Source organism: Pollachius pollachius, assembly GCF_949987615.1.
Source record: "Pollachius pollachius genome assembly, chromosome: 2".
Taxonomy (NCBI): domain Eukaryota; kingdom Metazoa; phylum Chordata; class Actinopteri; order Gadiformes; family Gadidae; genus Pollachius; species Pollachius pollachius.
The window spans coordinates 11884692-11908981 of NC_136935.1; the positions used below are offsets into that span (position 1 = coordinate 11884692).

The 24290-nt window shown below is 44.3% G+C and overlaps 1 protein-coding gene across 1 annotated transcript in view; it reads right to left on the bottom strand.

Moving 5' to 3' along the window:
* The window catches only part of adam12b (ADAM metallopeptidase domain 12b), a gene marked incomplete at both ends in the record, with an annotated part of 72430 nt that overhangs the window by 16855 nt on the left and 31285 nt on the right, over positions 1-24290 (bottom strand). The window contains 8 exons of the mRNA XM_079728801.1: positions 8853-9001; positions 14204-14288; positions 15239-15408; positions 15853-15924; positions 16946-17011; positions 18202-18409; positions 19696-19772; positions 21402-21480. Of these exons, the coding sequence (XP_079584927.1) occupies positions 8853-9001; positions 14204-14288; positions 15239-15408; positions 15853-15924; positions 16946-17011; positions 18202-18409; positions 19696-19772; positions 21402-21480 (906 nt within the window). The remainder of the gene's footprint in view (positions 1-8852; positions 9002-14203; positions 14289-15238; positions 15409-15852; positions 15925-16945; positions 17012-18201; positions 18410-19695; positions 19773-21401; positions 21481-24290) is intronic.

Here is a 24290-nt window from a genome sequence, read left to right on the forward strand (position 1 = left end):
AGGGGGGCTAGCTAGTGATGAAGGCCTGGCAGAGAGCTCCATGGCTCAGGGAGGGGGGGAGACAGGGGGCCACTCAGACTGAGCCAACTGGCATGTGATGTTTCAAAAAGTTTCTCTCAGACACAATCATGACATAGGGCCCCTTCATGGTGCGGGATCATCAGCGGTTGCCAAGGGATACGCAGAGACTAGAAAGCTTGGCGGTTCTGTAAGCCTGCGGAGCGTTGCGGAGAAGTGTGTGCGTGTGTGTGTTTGCGTAGCCTGGCTCCGTGCACAGCGAGAGAAAACACCGGGAGCCCGTCACATAGGGGCCAATCTGGCAGCCGTACCCTTGGCTACTCCGCCCTAACTCCAGCTCTCTGTTTTAGCAGGGGGTAGCGGGTTTCTCTGGTCCCCTTCGGCAACGGGGAAGCACACGCTTTTTTTTTCTGTAAGAGGCTCATGTGCTGATGCGGACGTGGGGATGAGGTGGATGGAAGCGTCGAGATTTTAAACCACAGCGGTATCAACGCGCTGCGGGCGCCTGTCCATCTCTGTCAGCGCTGACTGCTTTCTTCTTCTGGAGATAAATGATTTTCTATTACTTCTCTAGCCCACTAACCCTGTGTGTGAGTGTGTGTGTGTGTCAGCAGCGCCTAAATCCACTCGCAGAGCTCTCACTCATAAATTGCACACAGCTACACATTCACGTGCATAAGCTTGGATGCTTCACGTGCACGCAAGCGCACACACACACACACACACACATCTCAAGCACACAGACACTCAGAACTCAAGTTATCACAAAGTTGTTCACCGTTGTGCACTCAAACTAACACAACCACAGAAACGGCACCACTGATGCTCAATGTCACACACGCACACGCACACGCTAGTGGCTAACATGGACGGCCACTGACAAGAGAGAAGAGCAATAGAAGTGTAAGTGAGAAAACATAGCTTCAGGATGCTGGGCGGATGTGAGATGCAGTGAGAGACCTGAGAGGAGAGATGGAAGGGGGCAGAACACATTAGTTAGCCTCTGCTGGCTGTCTAGTTCCCTCTGTTTGGTCTGTGGGGCCTTCCACCTGTAAGGCTGATATCCCCTTTAGTGGTTGTACTGCACAGTGACCTCATCATGATAATGACGTGTGTTTTCTCTGTCTCTCTTGCCCATCTAGTGATACACGCGCAGTGACACACCGTGATACACACACACACACACAAACACATATATATATATATATATATTTATTTATAGAGACACACACACACCCACACACACATATATATATATATATATATATATATATATTTATAGAGACACCCACACACACACACACACACACACACACACACACACACACACACACACACACACACACACACACACACAGAGTGTTAAGGCATTACACATGTCTGGTATATTGTGCATGGATACCAGCCAGGCAGAAAGTATACTCTCAGAGTGTTTAATAGGAAGGGGTAATGCCTCGCGTCCACCCACACCTTTCTCGTGTGCAGCCATTGGACGAGTGTTTAATCAGGCTTCCAAGTGTCCTGGCAGATGTACAATTGTTTCAGTTTAATATACCACTACGGCTAGGGGAAACCAAGGTTGAAAGTTGTGTAAATAAAGGATTTGAGGATGAGCCGGGGATATAATTATGTCTATCATGTAGGATTATGTAAATAATAGTTTGTACGGGTGGGTGTGCGTGTGCTATAATGTACGTGTGTGCTATTATGCAACACAATGAAATGCTAAATTAGGTACATTTTGTCGTCCGTGAAATACATAAGCAAAATATGTGAAGCTACACATAACTATCTTCCACCTCATCAATGCTAAAACCTCTTGTATTCCTACAGTCTGTTCTTGTTTTGCTAAAACGATCGCTATTCTTGGAGGGGAGATGAGCTTAGTTACAAGAGCCAAAAGATCCAATGCACTACCGATCGAGGTCAAGCTGTTACCCCATGTAGTGCCTCCGCCCATGGGCCTGCAGTTCAACAGGGCCTCCCTGCTGTGGTTCTCACTCTTCGCTCCCCAATAACCCCTGAACCAGCCTCTGAAAAACAGCGAACCCGCTCAGAGAACCCAGGATTTTCTAGCGCTGTCAATGATGCAATACTGAGAATATAAAGACTTCCATAAGGTAGTTCTTGTCCGTCCATACTTCCCATCTCGGAAGGCCTCTGGCTGTTGTCTCGACTGAGATATCGAATCTTTGCCGGATAATATTTACAGCACAAACATCTGCCTGAGACGAAAAAGCAAAGAACGGTTTTACCGGTCTTCGCTCTCTCTGTCTGTCTCCTTCCGTCTCGCAGCCTCTTGTTTTATCTATGCGCCTATCTCGCTTGTATAACGGAAATATCATCCAATAAAATCATTGGTTCTTTGAGCGGACTGCCAGATCCAGACACGATGCACCCCTCCGGTATCTCCATGGATCTCTCCGCTCGCCCCGAGCCTTACTGTATCTGGCGGCGCCATCGATGAACACCTCGTTCCGATGCAGTTAGTGCTCCTCTTCGCCGGCCAGTGCAAGCCAGAGATGTCCTGAACGCACTACTAAAATCTGACTTATGAACACGCACCCGTGTACTCCGGGCGGGTGGTGCCCAGTGGTTTAGCTGGACCAGACTATTAAAATAAGTAATAAACCACGTTTTAATGTCTTGGGAATGAAGGGCAATAGGCTCGTGATTGGTTTCTGAAATGTTGACCAAAAGGCCTGTGGGTAATATTTCAGGGGATAAAATGAGGCGGATGAACTGCTGGGTCAAGCGTGAACTTAATTTCATTGGATCACGTCAGTCCGTTCCCATGTGGCGTGCGGGCGTACCCCTGAATTATTCTCCATTTAAAACCTGCTGACTAGGGCTGTCACCAGATTTGGATGTTCCTAGATGTGTGGGTTGTGTTTAGAAATCTAAAATACTGTTCACGAAAAAGTAAGGTGCTTTTATTCAAAGTGACTTACAGTGAGTTTTTTTTAACTACTTTTCATTTATGTGCTGGTGGAGGTTATCTTGCTCAAGGTGGTCTTCAGATGCGCTGTGGGCTTAACAACTGGATAGTCCATATCTAGCCATCCTTCCAACTTATCTCGACAACGTTGTGAGTTCCTTTGTTGAGGACCTTGACAGCGCACACATTTGGCGCACATTTAAGAAGTACATTTCATTACTCTTATCGTCCTAGAGTGGAAATGTATTTTCCAGCATTAAGTACATGTAAAACCAACATAAGAGGATGGGGTTATCCTGTTGATGCAAAGCAGAAATACACACACACTCACACATTCACACACACACAAAATTGTTTACCTGTTATTTTTAGCAAAAGGTAATGGAAGTGTTTTTCGTCAACAAAGGAGAAACTGAAATATACATACGTTTGGTTATTAAGTGAAATTCGCAGATTGCAGCTTTCTGGTTGAATGCACAGTTCAATATTTTCCAAAATAGTTTAGAAAGTAACAAAACACAACCATAGATTTACGTCGACTTCAGAAGACAGTCTACAAACATAATTTGTGCATGGCCATATATGGGCGTGTGGCACCAAATGGCATCTTTCTAGCCAATAAGATAAAAGCAGTTGTAGTGGCATGCGTTTCACCAGTGTAGGAGCTGTACTACATGAGTCACACAGTCATGTGTGTTTGATAACTCCTCTAAGCAGATGTGGACTGGAGACAATGGTACAATAAATCAAGAGCAAACAACGGAAATTTCCTGCAATCAATTTGACACTTTAACATGGTGGCAAGGTGTTTCTTTGCTTGGTTTTTATACAATATTTCCCCCTGCTTTGGAGAGGAATCAAGTCTCGAGTCCATACGTCTGTGACTTTTGGGGACTTCGAATCAGATAAAGTAAATTGGCATCAGCCCAAGGGTGAAATCTGTTATGACGTCTCGGGGCCCGGTTATCGGGCTGGTGTTTACACAGGAAGCGACCGGGCGGTCCATCACGACCAGCAGGCCGTTATCACAGAGACCCAGACCCAGACGATACACCTGCTACTACATCACCTACACGCTGATGTTGGCTTTAGTCTACGTGTGTGTGGAAACAGAGGTGTAGTAGTGGTTAAAAAAAAAAAGAGGTGGCTAAACTATGAATTCTTTAATCCAGGTAAGGTGGACCATGACATAGTGTATATAATATAATATATTCAGAGTATTGTTCTTATATGTGTAGAATGTAGTGCAAAAAGCCAGAAGTACAATATGTGAAAACTGCATTTAGAGTGGAAGATTCAGTAACGTATGTGTATGGGGGGCATGGCTCTCAAAAAGAGGCTAAATTTTAAAGACTTTAGATCACATCGCTTAGATATTTAAATGTTATTCACATTACAAGAAGCCAAACATTTTGATTGAACATATGTCTATATAAAAACTGGAGGAGCAGCAGCCATTGGGTGGCCTCTGCTCACTGTTTTTACTCTCTCCTATCTCTGTCTCTCCACTCTCTGTGTCTCCTCCCTGATTGTAGTCGAGAGACTACAATCAGTCTCTCCTCTCTGGTTTGTCTTCTTTCTGTTTGTCGCCTTTCTGTCCTCTCTCTCTGTCCCTCCTCTCTCTCTCTCCTCTCTATCTCTCCTCACTGTCTTTCTCTCTGTTCCTCCTCCCTCTGTCTGTCCCCTCTCTGTTCCTTCTCTTCCTGTTCCTCCTCTCTCTGTTCCTCCTCTCTCTGCTACTCCTCTCTGTCTGCTCTCTCTCTGTCTCTCCTCTCTCTGTCCCTCCTCTCTGTTCCTCCTCTCTGTTCCTCCTCTCTCTGCGACTCCTCTCTGTCCGCTGTCTCTCTGTCTCTCCTCTCTCTGTCCCTCCTCTCTGTTCCTCCTCTCTCTGCGACTCCTCTTTGTCCGCTCTCTCTCTGTCTCTCCTCTCTTTTGTCCCTCCTCTCTGTTCCTCCTCACTCTGTCTCTCCTCTCTATCTCTCCTATCTTGTTTCCTCCTCTCTGTCTCTCCTCCCTCTGTTTGTCCCGGCTCTGTTCCTTCTCTTCCTGTTCCTCCTCACTCGGTTCCTTCTCTTCCTGTTCGTCATCACTCAGTTCCCCCTCTCTCTGTTTGTCCTCTCTCTGTTCCTCCTTTCCCTGTGTTCTCTGTGCTTCCTGCATCACTACCTGCCTTAAATAAGGTCTTCAGCACACCGTTTCTTGTTAAGTATCACTTTATTAGCATTTAAAAGTAAGTAGCAAATCGGAGTGATTCTAATTTTACTTGTATAGTTCTTTTGCACTCTCTTTGAGGTTTAGATATTTTGCTGGCATCAGCAGGAGGTAGCTTTATTTTTTAATGTTTTAGAAGTCGCCGTATGCACGTTTAATAGGAATCCCGACACGCTATACAGCCTTTGACAGCTAGAGCAGACTAGCAAGAGCAAGCCCCATTCTATGAGCCCGGCTGCTGCAAGAGAGGATGTGATTGGTCACAGATACCGTGTCACAGAAATCGTAAATACTCATAATGCAGCCAATTTCGAATATACTATGGCTTAGGCTGGTACATTTGGAACTCTTTACTCGAGCAAATTGGAAAGTTGCATAAACTCTATTTTGAGGTGTGTTAGTGCTATTTCGAGGCGTTTTTAAGTGTATTTAGCCTTGACAGCACCGCTCCCGTGCGTTTAGCCTCCACTACAGCCCTGTATGTGTGTGTGTGTGTGTGTATGTGTGTGTGTGTATGCATGTATGTGTTTGCAATATTGGCCTTCAGCTCTGGCCAATATATGCTTTTGTGTGTGGTGTTACATGTGTGTGAGGGCGATGCATGTGTGGGCATTTATGTGAATGGATGTGTGTGTTTTCTTTTTTTTTCGTGTGATAGTGTTTGTTTATGCATGTGTCTATTTGCGCATGTACGTCGACGGTTCTGCCACCCCTGGAAATCAGGAAGAGGCAGCCCTGAAGCAAACACATCTCAAATACACAGCAGCACTGCTAAGCCCTACTCAGCGGCTCAGACAGCTCAATCACCCACAAGGCAGGCGCAACTGCTAATTTTGCCTGGAAAGTAGCAGCCGCAGTGATTTCATTTGCAGCTGAAGATGTCATGGTGTTTAACGGCTGTGACACAGAAGTGCTGTAAGTAAGCGGGATTTTCCCATTGTGCTCCTGTGTCCTTGAGCCGCGCATGAATTCAAAGCGCTTTTGACGGCAGGCAAGAGAGAGGAGGGTTTCATTCATCTGAGTCTGCTGAGCCGTGGCCGTTTAGTATTCAACATCAACAGTGTGGGGTGGAAATAGGGCAAAGACAATCAGGAAACACAATCTCTATACTAAGTATTTGGACACTTACAGTACTGATGTTGCCAGTACAATAGCACAAAACCAATGGAGTTATATACGATGTGCAGTTAAAAACATACAAGTAAATTAAATAGACACAAAGAGCTATACATACAGTGGGGCAAAAAAGTATTTAGTCAGCCACCAATTGTGCAAGTTCCCCCACTTAAAAAGACGAGAGAGGCCCGTAATTTTCATCATAGGTAAACCTCAGCTATGAGAGACAAAATGAAAAAAAAAAATCCAGAAAATCACATTGTCTGATTTTTTAAGAATTGATTTGCAAATTATGGTGGAAAATAAGTATTTGGTCACCTACAAACCGGCAAGATTTCTGGCTGTCACAGACCTGTAACTTCTTCTTCTTTAAGAGGCTGTTTACCTGTATTAATGGCACCTGTTTGAACTCCTTATCAGTATAAAAGACACCTGTCCACAACCTCAAACAGTCACACTCCAAACTCCACTATGGCCAAGACCAAAGTGCTGTCAAAGGACACCAGAAACACAATTGTAGACCTGCACCAGGCTGGGAAGTCTGAATCTGCAATAGGTAAGCAGCTTGGTGTGAAGAAATCAACTGTGGGAGCAATTATTAGGAAATGGAATACATACAAGACCACTGATAATCTCCCTCGATCTGGGGCTCCACGCAAGATCTCACCCTGTGGGGTCAAAATGATCACACGAACGGTAAACAAAAATCCCAGAACCACGCGGGGGGACCTAGTGAATGACCTCCAGAGAGCTGGGACCAAAGTAACAAAGGCTACCATCACTAACCCACTACGCCACCAGGGACTCAAATCCTGCAGTGCCAGACGTGTCCCCCTGCTAAAGCCAGTGCATGTCCGGGCCCGTTTGAAGTTTGCTAGAGAGCATTTGGATGATCCAGAACAGGATTGGGAGAATGTCATATGGTCAGATGAAACCAAAATAGAACTTTTTGGTAAAAACTCAACTCGTCGTGTTTGGAGGAGAAAGAATGCTGAGTTGCATCCAAAGAACACCATACCTACAGTGAAGCATGGGGGTGGAAAAATCATGCTTTGGGGCTGTTTTTCTGCCAAGGGACCAGGACGTCTGATCCGTGTGACGGAAAGAATGAATGGGGCCATGTATCATGAGATTTTGAGTGAAAACCTCCTTCCATCAGCAAGGGCACTGAAGATGAAACGTGGCTGGGTCTTTCAGCATGACAATGACCCCAAACACACCGCCCGGGCAACGAAGGAGTGGCTTCGTAAGAAGCATTTCAAGGTCCTGGAGTGGCCTAGCCAGTCTCCAGATCTCAACCCCATAGAAAATCTTTGGAGGAAGTTGAAAGTCCGTGTTGCCCAGCGAAGGCCCAAAAACATCACTGCTCTAGAGGAGATCTGCATGGAGGAATGGGCCAAAATACCAGCAGCAGTGTGTGAAAACCTTGTAAAGACTTACAGAAAACGTTTGACCTCTGTCATTGCCAACAAAGGGCATGTAACAAAGTATTGAGATGACCTTTTGTTATTGACCAAATACTTATTTTCCACCATAATTTGCAAATAAATTCTTTAAAAATCAGACAATGTGATTTTCTAGATTTTTTTTTTTCATTTTGTCTCTCATAGCTGAGGTATACCTATGATGAAAATTACAGGCCTCTCTCATCTTTTTAAGCGGGAGAACTTGCACAATTGGTGGCTGACTAAATACTTTTTTGCCCCACTGTATATATTTATATATATATATATATGATAAGTGAATTGTGTCATGTTTAGTTAATCAATTATATATTAACTGTATAAACTGTTTTCATTAACCATTTATCCATTGTGGATGCTTTCTGTGAGGTATGTTGATGCTGTGTTGCTTGAGTATGACCGTTGCATCATGCACCCTTTGCTGCTCTATAATCAAGACACCTTTCGCTGCGGCCCGAGTTTATCACCTTGAGTTCAGTACCAACATTGCTTTACTGTTAATGCTTGTGGTTTAGTGCTAGTCTTATTAGAAGTTGGGGAAGCATGGCCATGCTTTCATAAAACTTGTACTCAATGCTGGTCAAGTGTAGCATGGAAACCAGACAATTTGCCCTCGCTCCCATACAAATCTTTTTCTGCCAGGCACGAAACAGACCGACCAACCACAAACGCTTAGCCGACACGAGGATAAAATGCAGGACAAATAGCAGTGGCATTTCAACAACAACAGAGATGGCTCCCGATGATGTACAACGGTCTGTCGATTCTGGATTCCGGGATAGTATTAAATGAAGTGGACGGTATATTTTCACTTAGAGAAGAAAAGACGCTTTTGTTGAGAAGAAAGATGTCATTTTTTCGTCGCCCTGTGCTGCGTCACCCGAGTTGTGACTATGATTGGTTGTAGCCTATCCATGTGCGTCCAGAGTCATTATGGTCTGTGCCCGTTATTGACGCCCTTTGGAAATCGAAAATGAACGGAGAGGTTCCGGACTAATTGCAGTTTGAAGGTATCAGGCTATCGTGCTTGTTAGTGTGTCACAATGAAGCTTTCCTCAATGGTAGTTCTGTATCGTAGGTCATGACTCTGGAAGCGTCGAACTCACCCTGTAGAGGGGGTCATGATGCAGCCTCCCCGGTCCACGGTCATCCTGCAGCCACATCCGCGCTCTGGCGTGTCGTGGTTCATCCCAAAGTTGTGTCCCAGCTCGTGGGCCAGGGTCACGGCGGCACCCAGAGGGTTCTCTGAGTGGTCCTGGGAGAACCCGGGACACATAGATACTTCATTATCATGTTGGAGGTTATACAATTCATCTGGTTCATTTTGTGTGTTATTTACTCGAATGAAGCTGTTGCTCATGTTGAAATATATGAGGATAAAATAATAAATAATAAAACATCCATGGCTCAATTAACTAAGCTATGTGTGTCTATTCAAATATATTCCAAATCAGTCAGTTTGAGACACTAAATGACGACCATGATGACTTTAGACTAAACTCAATCATCCACTCATTTGGAGTTCTTTAGATTTGACAGGTAATCTTAAAAAAGAAAGAAACTATCAACCAACGATCAAACTCAGAACAGGCTCCGGCCTCAAACCCTGTTTCAGGAGCCTTCTTTCCCAGCTCCAATCCCCTGTCCTCCTGCTTCCCATTCCCCCTCACACTCTGGGGGGGGGGGGGGACATGAACCCATTCAACCCCAAACGCCACCCAAACCCCCCTGTGAAGGCCCCAGGTGTTGGGGGGGCCGGTGAGAGACAGCCTAGAACTGAACAGCTGAAGGACTCTGGACACAACTTGCTGTGTGACTGGTGGAAGCAGTGCTAAACGACATCCTCAGATGGACTGACTCCCGGAGAAGAAGTTTAGGATTTAAAGATCTTTTAAGAGACGGTGGAGAGAGAGAGAGAGAGAGAGAGAGAGAGAGAGAGAGAGAAGAGAGAGAGAGAGAGAGAGAGAGAGAGAGAGAGAGAGAGAGAGAGAGAAGGGAGCAAGAAATAAGATGGCTGTGAGGAAAGGCAGCCTGCCACCAGAATTGCAGAGAGAGACAAGAGAGTAGCGACGTAGATGGCAAGGGATCGGGGGAGGGTGGGTGAAGGGGGGAGCAGGAGACGGAGACAGGAAGTGTAGCGTTGCGGAGGGGGAATGACAGGTCTGTGATGGCTCTGGTAGGGTGTAGCGTGGATGTAGCAGTGTGCTGTGTCACATAGACCACAGAGCTCACCCACCTATGCAGTGCACACACACCCACACACACACAAGCACAGAGATCTACGCATGAACACGCATACAGAAAATGTACACACACCCACACATATACAGACAAGTAGACGAAAACACACCTGCACACAAACACATGCAAAAGTCGACAAAGAACCTGCACGTATGCACGCCTACACACACGAAAACAAATAAACACACACACACACATATTTCCACTGCATAAAAAGTATGATTGGCAGAGGCGTGCTTGTAATACTACTCATGAGCACCTCTAGCCCGACTGAACACCCTTCTCTAGAAGGAAAACCATGCAAGAGTAGAATCATGTTTGATCTTCCTTCACATTAAATCCCTGCTTCTCCTCTTATCCCCTCTACACCCATTATCTCTTCTCCTCATCTCCTTGCACCTATTATCCTCTCTACTCTCCGCCTATCATCTCTTCTATCGTCTCTGCCACGCCTCCTCCCTCCTGCTTCTGTTTTCTAGCCTGTGGTCAGCGCTGTGTCCGCTCAGAGTAGGAGGAGTGGGGGGCTTGGGGAGGGAGCATCATATGTTGTTGCCTCGACGGTGAAGGTCACGTTTCAAGGTCAACAGAGATCAGAGACGCCTTCTCTCCCCTGACTAAAGAGTACTATCCGGGGAGCCAAGACACCGCCTCTTGCTGGGAAAAATGAGAAATAATTCAGCTCCTCCAGTTGTTATAGTTGTGTGTTTGTGTCTACTCGCTTTTATCTGTATTTTGACTCGGTGTTTGTCCTTTGTTTGGCATCTTGACTACGTGTGTTTGTTTGTGGGCTTTATTCTGTATTGTGACTGTTTGTGTTTGTCCTTAGTTTTGCATCTTGACTGTGTGTGTGTGTTTGTGTTTGTGTGCTTTATTCTGTATCTTGACTTTGTGTGTGTCCTTGTTTTGCATCCTGACAGTGCAATGTGTGTGTGTGTGTGTGCGTGTGTATGAGTGTTTGAGTGCACTATCTTTTGTCTTTTGTTTTGCATCTTCACTCTGTTGGTCTGTGTTTGTTATTTTGTATCTTTACTGTGTTTGATGGGTTTGCGTGTGTCCATGCATTATTTTGTTTATTGCTGTGTGAGAGTGCACCAGCTTTATTGTGTTTCTTGACTGTGTGTCTTTGTATTTTGGCTGTGTGTGCTGGTGTGTGTCCGTGCTTTCTTATGTATCTTGATTGTGTGTGTGTGTGTGTGTGTGTGTGTGTGTGTGTGTGTGTGTGTGTGTGTGTGTGTGTGTGTGTGATGGACTCTGGGCTTTATTCTATATATTGACTGTGTTTGTCTGTATGTATGTGTGTGTGTGTGTTTGTGTGTGTGTCTGTCTGTCTTCTGTCTGTCTGTGTATGACTTGTTTCAAACCGCAATCACATAAAAACCCGATAGGGTTGTTATGGAGACAATAAAAAAAAAACATCCAATAGAACATATTTGGCAGGAAATAATTTTGACGTGTTCTACGATATTTCTGTTTGCGTTGACAGATAATATTCACACTCTCGCCAAACACATTAAAACATGCTGACACGGCGGAGTCCGTTATAAACGGACTACATCCGAGCCTACTTCATGAGACGATTTGTCTGTGATTCAGGGGAGAGGGGGGGCTTGGAGCTTTGATCTCCCTCCAAGACGTCTCTCCAACCACCTGCCAGTAGCCGGCAGCCCCCACATCTGGGGATAAGCCCGGGCCGTAACCCCGGCCAGCAGACAAACATATCTGTCAAAGGGTCGGAATCCAGAGCAGGCTCTGTTGGATTTACAGCTGCCCGCCCAATTGGCATGAAGTCGAGTGACCCGGGATGGACTCAGATCCAGAACCCGGTTTGTCATTTGGTCTCGGCTTTTGCGTGTTGTGTGTCAGTGTTGTGTTGGAGTGTTGTGGTTCAACAGGGTTAGGGAGATTTTCCTTTAATTCACATGTGGTGTTGTAAAAGTCTAATGTGGTGCAATTTATCATACCAATAAAAATGTAAATGTGGAATGGTTTAAAACACTGTGGGCCCTATTTTAACGGTCTGAATCGCAAGTGAGAAGCGCCAAGCGCAAGTAGCTTTGTGGGCGGTTCTATGGCGATGTTGCTACTTTACCGGTGCATAAATGACTCTTGTGCCCGGCGCAAATCTAAAAAGGGTTGGTCTGAAGTAGCCTAATTACCCGTAGGTGTGGTTTGGGCGTAACGTGCAATAAACCAATGAGAGTGCCATCTCCCATCCCCTTTAAGAGCCATGAGCATATTTGAATCTGACGAGTTGATATTTTGACAGCGCAGTCTCCGATGAGACAGATGCATGACCACATGAATTTCAAACTTCAAATGGCTCAGTTTATGGCCAAATAATATGGCCTAATTCACACATGGAATAGCGTTTTCTTCCACAACTTCAGAAACACTGAGTCCTCAAATAAATTTCGACAAAGAAAACTCAACACACATATGATATGAGGTAACTGTGGTTGTATTTAATGATATACGCAATACATTAACAAACATCGTTTCTTACCAGTATTGTATACATTATCGTTATCGACTTGTGTTTCTAATATGCATGTGTCCCCCTGTTAATATACATTTTCATGGACTGTATTATGCGTTACATGTTTAGTTTGCTTGTGTTTAAACAGATGGACGCACACACGCGCGCCCGCTTTCATTAATTCTTTTACATATACACACACGCGCGCCCGCATTCATTCATTCTTTTTAACACTCAATCGTGGTAAAACAATGTTTTCTCACGATCAAATACTCATCAATCCTAAAAGTTATGGGCTTGTACACAATGTCTGTGTCAAGAAAATATGTGTTTGCTGTATGGTGTTTGCAGATGCATTGATTTAAAAGTACAACTTATTACCACGGTATCAGCTGTTCATTCCCAAATAATTTACCAAGAATGTGTGGCTAGGTAGATGAGAGAAGTAAAGTGTATGCGAGAGGTGCACAAGCAAGATTATGCATGCGCCCTTAAAATAGCATCTGAACAACGCGCCACTGACTTTAAACCAGGTATTTCCTGGTTTGTGGCGCAATTGTTGTCTGAAACTGCAAAATAGCACCACGGAACATTTGCGCCAGAACACGCCTCCTCCTTTCGCCGAACCGCCCCTTGGGGCGCAAGATCATTCCCTAATTTACAGGCATGTGGCGGTGGAGGGAAAAGAACGCTCTGCGCCAGTTGCAAACTAGCAACGACACATGCGCCAGTGTAGAAAGTAAATTGCGCCGGATGCAAGATAGGGCCCTGTGTCCGCTAATTTAACCAGGGTCAAGGACAGCCAGCCTCTATGTCCAGGACAGACACATTTACATGCACATATGTAGATGTGTATGTGAAGATATGTGTGTATGTGTGTGTGTGTGTGTGTGTGTGTGTGTGTGTGTGTGTGTGTGTGTGTGTGTATGTGCGTGCTTGTAAATGTGGTTGGGTGTGTGTGTGCATGCCTGTATGTCAGGGATGGGTAAACATGTGTGTGATATGATTTGTGTGTGATATGATGGAGTGTGGATGAATATGCACCATCCTATACCTAAATGTATACAGTACAATACATACATAGAGTATATTGTTAAGATACACGCCTGCAGCGTTGCAAATCAAGGCGTCAATCTCTTTGATGTGTCATTTTAATACCTCCAAGGCCCCTTAAAAACATGCCTATGCATCCAACACCAGAGCACATCTTCTCTCCTTGTATATGTCAACCCTTCAACAGAGAGCCCTGGGATCCCTGTTCTCCTACTCAAGGTTCTCCTTCTTGAGCCCAAAGCACCGGGAGTGCGAGTTTCAGTTCATGTTTAGTGCAGAAGATAGAATCCTATTGTTTTATAGGAACAAAGCACATTCAGCATGATTGTAGCAGGGCTGTATTTTTCTGATGACTTTGTATAGGCCTCAGCTCTTTTTTTAGACATGGAATATCAAAAACATGGTTTTGCATCTGTTCCTGAGCTCCACGTTTGAACATTTTTCAGTTGGTCCTCTTGGCTGTTTCCGTTGCTTCTGTCTCTTTTCTAGATTGTTATTATACGTCTAGCACATCTGCCTGCAGCCTGCTCGCTCACATACATCCTCCCTCCTGAGCATCTCATTACAGAACAGACGGTTTTTACTGCGTTTCTTATGTTGTGTTACGACCACATTAGGTAGAGGGAAGAGGAGGCGGGTGTGGAGTAAATAAAGAGGCCTACGGATGGCTGGTTCAGGGGAACTCACCATGACGACGCCACCTGATTGGTCCACTGTGCACATGCTCATTATAGGTGCCATTCCAATTGTTGTACCCTGGAAGTAGACGCCACTAGAAAACAGAGGACAGACATCAAAATGCGACCAGATTCTGAACAGTATACGACTATAAATTAAACACTCCCATTAAGCAATCCCATCCTATTCCTCCCATACCCAAGTGCTTATTATGTATATTATTTATCTTTTCAATTATTTATAATACACGTCTTGTTCTTTTCTTTATTGCTCCTGGTCTCTGAGACTAACCAAAGATACTTTTGTTGTATGCCTATGATGACTTTGTCTTATCTTTATCTGACTTAAACACTGGTCTTCACACTTAGGGTTTGGACCATAAAGCCTGCCTTATGGTTGGTGTGATGTGTCGTTCATGATGGAAAGTCAACGCACGGCCGTGGCATTTAAAGCGGCCGTTAAGCCGTCACATCGGTGTGGACGTGCAGATCGATCACCCTCTGCGCCCAGCTTAAAAATTGTCAGGGGAAAGTGACAAATTGGCATAGGGACCCTGAGCGAGCGCCGTAATAACATATTTTTTGCTTCTCCTTGGCTTGCGTAGTTCACCTATGACGCCAATAAATTAAGTCTACCTGGGCTGTGGGACAATTTGCATTTTAATTTGTTATTTCATTCTAAAATATATATGCAGGTCTACATGCCTTAGCTGTGTCTTCAATAATTGGCATGTTTGAAGATTGAAAGGGGGCTTACTGTATTGAAGAGTCATCATATATCTGTGCATGTTATTATCTAGTTATCTGACTGGCATACTTAATGTGCGCAGAGCAAGCCAAACTAATAGGCAATACAAGATTGATTCATTGATTAAGATTCTGAACGATATACAAAGATAAATTACATTTCCCTGGCCCTGGTAATGCTTTGGTGGGCCCTTGGGCCAGGAGTCCCTCCACAGGCACACCATCGCATGTGAAGGCTTGATGTTATATCTGGAAAAAGGACCAAATTGGCAGTTGTGATTCTGAGTGTTCTTCTCACCTGATGAGCTGGGCGTTGTCATGAGGTTTCTGGGGGAGGAGCTTAGCTTTCCTCCAGTCCAGGAACTCGTGGAGCGTGGAGAAGGGATCCTGAGACACGGGACACTTATCAGCATCGCTCCACACCTCCAGGCCCACCAGGGCCACCCGGATGTTCAGGGGCCTGTAGAACTACAGGGGGAGTTTAGATTAGACTGAAAACGTCATTGTCAGAAGTGTTTTGACACGACCAATAGGGTGTGCACTATAATGTTTTGAATAGGTTGTGAATCATAGGGATAAAATACATAAACACATGCAACAATTTATTAGGGATCGTCCCCAGTACCTTTTGGCAGGGAGCACAACCCCATAGTCGCTACACTACCCTGATATTTTGTTATCTGACAATTTTCTTTTTTCTTTTTTCGGTCAGAAAACGATGTGTACTTTCTCTCCACCCAGGGATATTCAAATTGCATTTTCCATGCCGGCGATGTATTAAATTTCAGCACATTTGTAAAGAACCTTCTGCAATGCATCACATAGACCCCTAAATATCTCCTGAAAGGTAGGCCTCCTCTAGAAAAATAAAAAGATGCATTTCTTCTGTGTCGTGGGGAGGCCGACTCTTACCTTGTCCACATAATTTGCTATCTCCGCCAGTCTCTGCTTCACTCTCTCCACATCCTTCCCCTGTTTCTGGAACTGTGCACAGAACATTGTGTTAGCCGTAGTGAACAAGATCCATACTTTCTCAAACTAGTGCAGACATTTCAGCTGTTTTTCTTTCATTCTCAGTGCCTAAACCTCATCAGGGAGAGGGATCGAAAAGTATATAAGAATTGTAGAAATGTGAAGAATTCCACATTGGAAACAGATTATAAGACATTACTGAAACATGGGGGAGGAGTGGGGTGGCAGAGGCTGTTCTGTTGTCGTGGAGGCAGACTGTTTGGACCTGGATGTACGGGGCTCTGCTCAGAGATTGAGTGTGAAATCCGAAAGGACCAGAGTAAACGGCTGAGATGAGAACAAAGAGGAGCTTACTGTTTCCACCCAAGACAAACAGGGTACAAACCCATTTTGAGTCCAAATACACTTCACTACAAGACAAAATACAGGAATAAAAGAAAAAAAGGTTCCAAGGTTCCATTAAAGGATCTAAAAGTAAACAGGAGAGCAAGATGCTGAAAGCAATTTCTAAAACCTGTGTGTTGGGTTTCACATCTCAAACTGTCTGTGGATCTACAAGGTACGTCCACCTGTGGCTGGGGGGGTGAGGAACTTACAGCCACACCTGACTGACTGACCATTCTACAGCTCCTCTCGTTCCAAAGAGCGGTTCAAGCAGTTCAGCGTTCACTGCTGGCATCAGCTGAGCGTAGCGGAGAGGAAATCCTCCGGCGTGCCCGGGTCTGCTTACAGAAGAGCTGGGTTGTATCCTCCCGGCCTTTTCCTGTTTCCTGTCCCCCCCCCCCCCCTGCCCCCAACACACCCACTCCAACCCCCCATCCACTGGGGGAATTACTCACCGCTTCCTGGCTGAAGAACTGGGCTGCTGCCACTAGACCATGTTGCACACTGACCTAATTCTGCAACGGGGCCACTGGGACCTGTGTCACTGGTGGACCTGCTAACAACCCCCCCCCCCCCCCCCCCCCTTTAAAGAGCTGCTCGTTAGGGCGGCCGGGCTGTGGTGGTGGTTGGGTACACTTGTTATTTTTACCTCTCGGTTGTCCGCAACGATGACCAGCTCCACGTATTTGGTGGTTTTCTGGGTATGTCTCTTGTGCTACGTTTGAGAGAGAGAGAGAGAGAGAGAGAGAGAGAGAGAGAGAGAGAGAGAGAGGGATTCAATTAGAAGAGGAGGCGGTTTCAGGAGGAAAACACATAACCGGTGTCAAGGGCAACGTGTTTTCAAAAAGTCTTCAAAATGTGTGACCACAAAAAGCTTTTGCTGATTTAGCGGTCTCCTTTGGCCCACAAGTTGGCACAATGTTGGAATATAACAGCTTCCCCTGACCCATTTTAAAAACTTCATTATAAATCCTATTACGCCTGTAATACATAAATCTGTTCCAGCGAAAAAGAGGCTAAGCTACCATGAATTCATTTTTTTCAAAAGCATATTGCAACAATTTATCCAAGAACATGTTTGGAATCTGCAATTACTTACATGCCTCGTTGGTATGCAGATTATATAGCGGAAAGATACATTCTATATTCTAAGTTCTCAATAGTGAATGCATGTTGATATCCTGATTGCATTGGTAGAATTTATTCAAGTTTAGACAAAGCGTGGACATCGTTGGCAATGTGACCTGTCCTATTGACCAATCACACGGAACAAGGGCAGTGGGATTACACACTGTTGGCAGATCCTTGTGCCAACAGTGTAGTCTGATGGCAGATGGATCGCAACACGCCACAAACACGTAGCACATGGCATGAGCACTGTGGGCCAAAGGCCACCGCAGGAGGGTTTGAACGCTGGCCTCTTAGTCCACAGTGTAAAGACCCCGGTGTGGTGCAGAGACCCGGGGCTTTAACACAAAGATCTCCTATCCTATTGACCTGGTTGATAGCTCATTTCAACTCATTTATTTTCAACCAAATTAACATTTGATGGATATATTTCATCAAATTTTATATCGCGATATATTTATATCGCGATATAAAAGATCAATTATGGGAAACAATGAATTCAATAAAAGATTTACCTCATAATTAGTGATGTAATAGTGGATGGAATGATAGATTGACACATCAGCCCACTCACCCAGTGGACTGTACCAACTGATCTAATCTATCCATCATACATATGGTCGGAAACTCTCACTTGTGAAATCACTGTTGGATACATTCTTTAATGGCTTGGAATGGCAAATCAAATTCACCCTGAACAGTAAAATATCTTTCTCTTTAATGATTTGTTCTTGTATTATATAGAAAACACAACAAATAAATCAGAAGAACACTCACCCGTGTGCTGAACGAATGAAAGGGGTTTCCCATGCCGTCTTCAGGTGCGGGAGATGACACGTTGAACCCGTGTCCGCAGGTGCCAGGCGTGAGATTGAGGTCCTCCAGGTGATAGAGGAGGTGGGTGTTGTTGTCTGCGTAGTCACCGCCGAGGGGCCTGGGATTGGGCTCAATGACAAGGGTCTTGTTCTCAAGGGCGATGAATCCCCTGTCGAGGAAATCACAGGGATTGGTGAACAAAACACTCAAATGATCGCTCCAATCTCAGATGAGATGTCTAGACTCTTAGGAAAACCGAGGTGGAAGTCGCGCAGCTTTTTTCTGTTTGTCATTTAGCGGACACTTTTATCCAGTGAATGGTAGGGCATCCTGCTCAAGGTTGCCTACAGGTTAGGCTTGGGGAAATGAGGATCAAACCCAGAACCTTTGGCTGGTAGGTGAACAGGAAATGTCACTGAAAGAAGAAGAGAACTAAAGGATCTTAAAGCTTTGGCAGCTATTTTCTTTGCATCTATTTTGTATAATTTCCCCACATATTATATCAGAATGGTCTTATGAGCAACCAATTATAATGTGGATTTACGATAAACATTTCTCTAATGTTCCTTGATGTTAACAGTACACATTTACATTGAAATAAATAAAATGCACATGCTGTTTGGGGGTAATTGAGCAGAAGATGCAGTTTATAATTTCAATTTTTTTTTTTCCTGATGTCTAAAACTCAGGCACTTTGCGGGTGGCTATTAGGAAAAAGAAACCCGGACAGAAATAAGTGCTAAACCGCAAACACCTCGTATAGTGATAAATAACGATGTGTGACGAATGCCGACCAATAAACGGACCCTCCTAGCATCTAATTTACATTGAACCGAGGGGGCTAACGACTTACAGGCCATTCTTGTGTACACACACACAAACACACACACAGGGCCAGGACCATGGGCAATTAACACCACACTAATAGATGTTGCTGCTTGTTTGTGTGCACAACAGGGTCAGAAATTATCTGAAATGAACGGGGGCTCAGTGCATTTTGATGCTAATAATAATAGAATTGCCCCCTGAAATTGGGATGACGTGGGCTTTCAAAGCCCACATTAAAGAAGTAATAAACTTCTGTATTTAACCCTGTATTTGCAAAGCAGCCAATGAAGATTGGTCTGTTAGGCAACATAGAAAAAATATACTATTTGCCCCTCCAGTTCAGACAGATTTCCAGTCGACCTGGTAGGGGCCAATCCCAACTGCTCAACTAATAAGGGGCGGGTTTGATATCAGGACCCCCTATGGGAGCGCCACAGAGACATTTACATAAACCAAGATGGCTGCCGCTGATGTGTCACACGCTCTGATTGGTTGTTGTAGGTGTATCCAATTGTGTCCAGTGCATTTTGGTCTGCGGCTGCAAATTGGCCGGGCAATGTCAGGCTACCTGAAATGTATTTAAAGAGGGGAGAAACCCTGTAACATACTACATTTTTAATTTCTTACCGAAGGCCTGAGCAGGCACTAAGGGAGACATCCGATTTCAGACGCCCCTGCACCTCTCCATGGTAGTAGCAGTTTTTCTACGAGAGAGAAAAAGAGGAAGAAAAATGTGATGTCTGTCCTGCTCCACCAAGCAAAGCGCCTCAAGAGAGGCTGAGGCAGAACAGCCCGGGGGAACATCATGGCTAAACAGAGAACCGGGCAGGCCTGACATCGTCCGGTACCCTGGATGAGGGCAACAGAGGTAGCAGCTAATTTTAGCGGCAAATGAATTCAGTGTCTTTGTCCATTCAGCGTCTCATGGCACGTTTTATGGGAGCACATAAAGCTCCCCAGTAAAATGTTTTGTTGTCCCGTCAGGCATAACTCTTTGAGCAAGTTACCAGGAGTCAATTATAAAGTAAAAAAAGAGATCTTCAGAACTGGCTTATTCCCAACAAACTTTTCAAAGGGAAACTTTTTCAAGGGGGCCGAGGTCATGTCGTTTTGAGATTGTACAATTATTACTTTGCAATCATGGTGGATCATCGTAACGTTTCCTTTATCTCACATTCACCGCATCATATAAGGTAGAATATAGAAATTCAAAGTCGGTGTCTCCTTAGTAGTCCACTGCATGATCCGACATTTGTTTTAAATGATGTTTTTCAAAGGAGATGCGACTGAAACAAGGAGAAGGGAATGTTTCCATAGTCACGTCTCCAACATGAACGATATATTAGGAGGATATTGTTTACCGCTCACTATGAACGCTTTTATCAAACAACAAAACTGTCTGGCCATATTTATGTTTTCATACTGCCGACCATTTATACAATATTGAAGATTAAAACATGTTGTCATCCAGTGACTCAAAACGATATACTCAATATATTGTTCCATCTAAATTCTGCTTTTAGTAGCAAAAACCAAAATGTGGAGAACTTTGCAAAGTTGCAAAGGCTTTGTTACAAAACAGCCATTTCCCTACTTTAACATTCGGCCTCTGCCTTTTAAGTGATATGTTGGGTTGCCTATTGGCCACAAAAAGAGGTGTGCCTTATTAACTAAGTCCTCTGGGAATTAAGCGATGACTCAAGCCTAACAAGCTCCTTGGCATTGTTTTCCGTGCATTATAATAATTAATATCAACATGGTCGCTGCCAACTCATCAGGTCTCCAATATGATTACAACTATTTCACATTAGTCTTGATTTGGTTGAGGACTGATTCACTCACACACACACGCACGCACGCACGCACGCACGCACGCACGCACACACACACGCACACACACACACACACACACACACACACAGATTCACAGATTCACTAGGGAAACTCAGGCACTCACACACAGGAGCACACATCCGCTGGCACAGACGTGATTATAATTAAAAATAAGATTGTATAAAATCACTTAGAAAGGATTTGAGTGTTTGAAGAGCCGCAGCAACGGAACGTCCTGCTGGTCTTCTCAGTTGTGGGATTCATGGCGGCTCACTCAGTGGTGATGTGGAAAGAACATTAAAAGCAAAAAATCATAGAGAGACCCCAAACGTTGAAACACAAAGACCAAACGAGCAACAAGCGCTCTAGACACGAGAGGTAGGTCTACGTTTTCATTTGTACTTCTTAAAAATATCTATTTTCTTAAACAGTGTATCAAAAGCTGCTGCATGCCAGCTGTATGCCACGCCCACAAAGCCCCTGTGCAGTGGGAAGCCTACCGTGGACGCGTGTGCGATGGTGACGGCGTCTCCATCCTCTCCATAGTGCGTCTCCGTGTAGTGATTCGTAAAGAGGCCGCTAGAGTCAGACGACAAAGAGAGCGGAGGATTATTTGACAGAAAGCAACGGTTTTTGTTTCAAATTCTGATGCAAGATCATTGCAAAACACAAACACTGCCATGTAACCAATGTTAGAACCGATGTTTCAGACAACTGTGTTTGTCTGTAATGGTTGTCAATAAACCATGTTAGTACTTCAGAATTGATAGACATCAAATCTTAAAGAATACATTGCTTTTTTTTCAATAAAATAGAAGTCTTATGCTAGAGTTCCAATGTGTGTTGGATATTTTGTCCAGATTTGTCTTCAATGGTTGTTAAATTAAGTATGTACATGTTTGTTAAAAGATAAACAAGTGCTTGATACATAAAAAATTCCTCTGCCTTTGCAAAAAACGATATGTGCTAATTTTGGACATAGTGTCCTTAAATACACTTCCCATTCAGAAGGACGGTTTAAAAAATAGCATAAAGAAAAAATTCTACAGGGAGAAGGCCTAATTATCTTCGCTGTGTGCCCACGGGCCCCGGTGTACTGCTGGATGTGTGCTTGTTTGTGTGTTTTAACACCTTGAGCAATAAACAGATGGACACACACAGTTCCAGTCTGGCTAGGCAAGCGATAGAGAGACCAGCGCCTTTCTAGAGCCGTATCTAGAACTGCATGCCTGCACTGACTGGCCAGGAGTGTTTGTGTGTGTGTGTGTGTGTGTGTGTGCGTGCGTGTGTGTGTGTGTGTGTGTGTGTTTGTGTGTGTGGGGTGGTCTTTTGTTGAGCCCCCTATGCTGGTTGGTTCAGACTAAACCGATAAGGTCCGGTCGTAATTCAGTTTCCTTTTCTTATTCCCTTCCCTTATTGTCCGACAGACAGGCCACTGTTATATTCTTATTTAAATGTAAATCTGAATCCCTCGGCCCCAATCTGTACATTCTGCTGTGACACCAACGCGGCCTGTCTCGGAGAGTAATAAAGAACAGCTTATCTGGAAAACCTGCGTTTTCCTCGGGATGCCCTTCCTCGTAAAAATGCGATGAAATAATGTGTCTTTCTGTGGAAAGGGTAAAATATATTAACATTGTAATAGGCAGGCGGGCTGCCATTTGGTTCATTAGGCCAGTCTGATAGTGTAGTCTTCATCTAGATTGTGTATTTAAAGAACAATGTATTTAATTTGTTATGTAAAAAAGCATTCCGTAGCATATTTCATAAAGATTAAGAAGAATACGGTTTAGACACAGAAGCCACTCTTTAATTTCCTCCTACAAACGTGGTTGAAGCATTTTTATGAAGGCAGGCATTTGTAGAGGTGGAGAACATTTTCCTTCTCTATTATTTAGTTTGGTATTTCATATTTAATGCAAACCTTGTATTTCTCTTGATGTGTTTGGCGGGGGGGGGGCTCTGTCTTGGCTGGTAATGGGGCTTATCTGGTAGAGTTTGCCTTAAAACCCATCAAGGATATCGCCATCATTTATCTACCAATGGATATATTCTTCAGAGAATTTTCATACACCTGATTTGAGCAAATGAGACCCACAAATCTCACTTCCAATGAAATTAATAAACCAAGTCGAGGCAAAGCAGCTTCCGAGATAAGACGCAGCTGAGCCCCATGGGAAATGAAGTTTTTTTTATGATGGTATTATGCCACCACTTTTCCCGAAACTCATAAGGTCTTTAAATACCCATTACGCCTTTAATGTGGCTTATCATACCATTAGCGACCGCTAAACCAAATCTGATAAGCTACCAGCTGGTAATCACCTCCCGTTTGAGTCCCATTTCAAATATGTGGCGATAGGCTAGGCTAAAATAACACAGAGCCGGTGTGAACGTGCTAATGTCTCGCTGTTAACATTAGCCTGTGTCGCTCTTAACCCCAGCGATGGAGTGTATCTCAAATATGGGCTAGGAAAGAGTGTCGCAGCCTTGCATTTCTGATGCAAGTCCATTGATCAGTTAGGAAATCCAAACCCATGCAATTTTGAACATTGTAACCAAAACTGTTGGTGGTACTCGGTAAATGTGGTGGTATTTTTAAATGGATTAAAGGTCACGCTCAAGATAATTCCCGCTTAAATTCTGTAGAGTTGGTTCGTAGAGGACTTTGGGAAGGGGGGCGAGGTTGGTTGGTTGGTTGGGTAAAGCTGGCTTACAGCAGTGACCAATGGCATACCGTATTAAATCTGCTTGTTTTACAAAAAGGAACCACTAGTAATCAACTGTTTGGCAAGGCATGGAGCAGAAGGTTTCAAGCTTCCCCATCATCTTTGGCAATATTCCTGTTATGAATATGGTTACAAGTCTTGGTTTTACAAATAACTAATCTTAAATTCATCATATTTTGATGATAAAACATGTATGTGTATTGCTCCCAATCCCACTCTCTCAAACACACCCCCCCCCACACACACACGCACGCACGCACGCACGCACGCGCACACACACACGCACACACACACACACACACACACACACACACACACACATTCTCTCACAGTCCCTCTTTTGCTTTCACAGCTTCAAAGTATTCACAGGGATACTCAACAAAAAAAGGGGAAACATATCTATCAAAAACTGCCATGGGTAGCACACCGGGGACTACACACACACAGAGACACACACACACACACACACACACACACACACACACACACACACACACACACACACATTCACACCTACTACTCTCAGCCGAGGGTCACCTTGAGATAGCTGGCCATGGATTTTGAATGATGCTGTATCTGTTGTTCTAAAGCATTGCAGTGGAAGTCAGCTAACATGTTGGCATATTGTTTGGTTCTAGGGTTTTAACAGGGTGGGAGGGG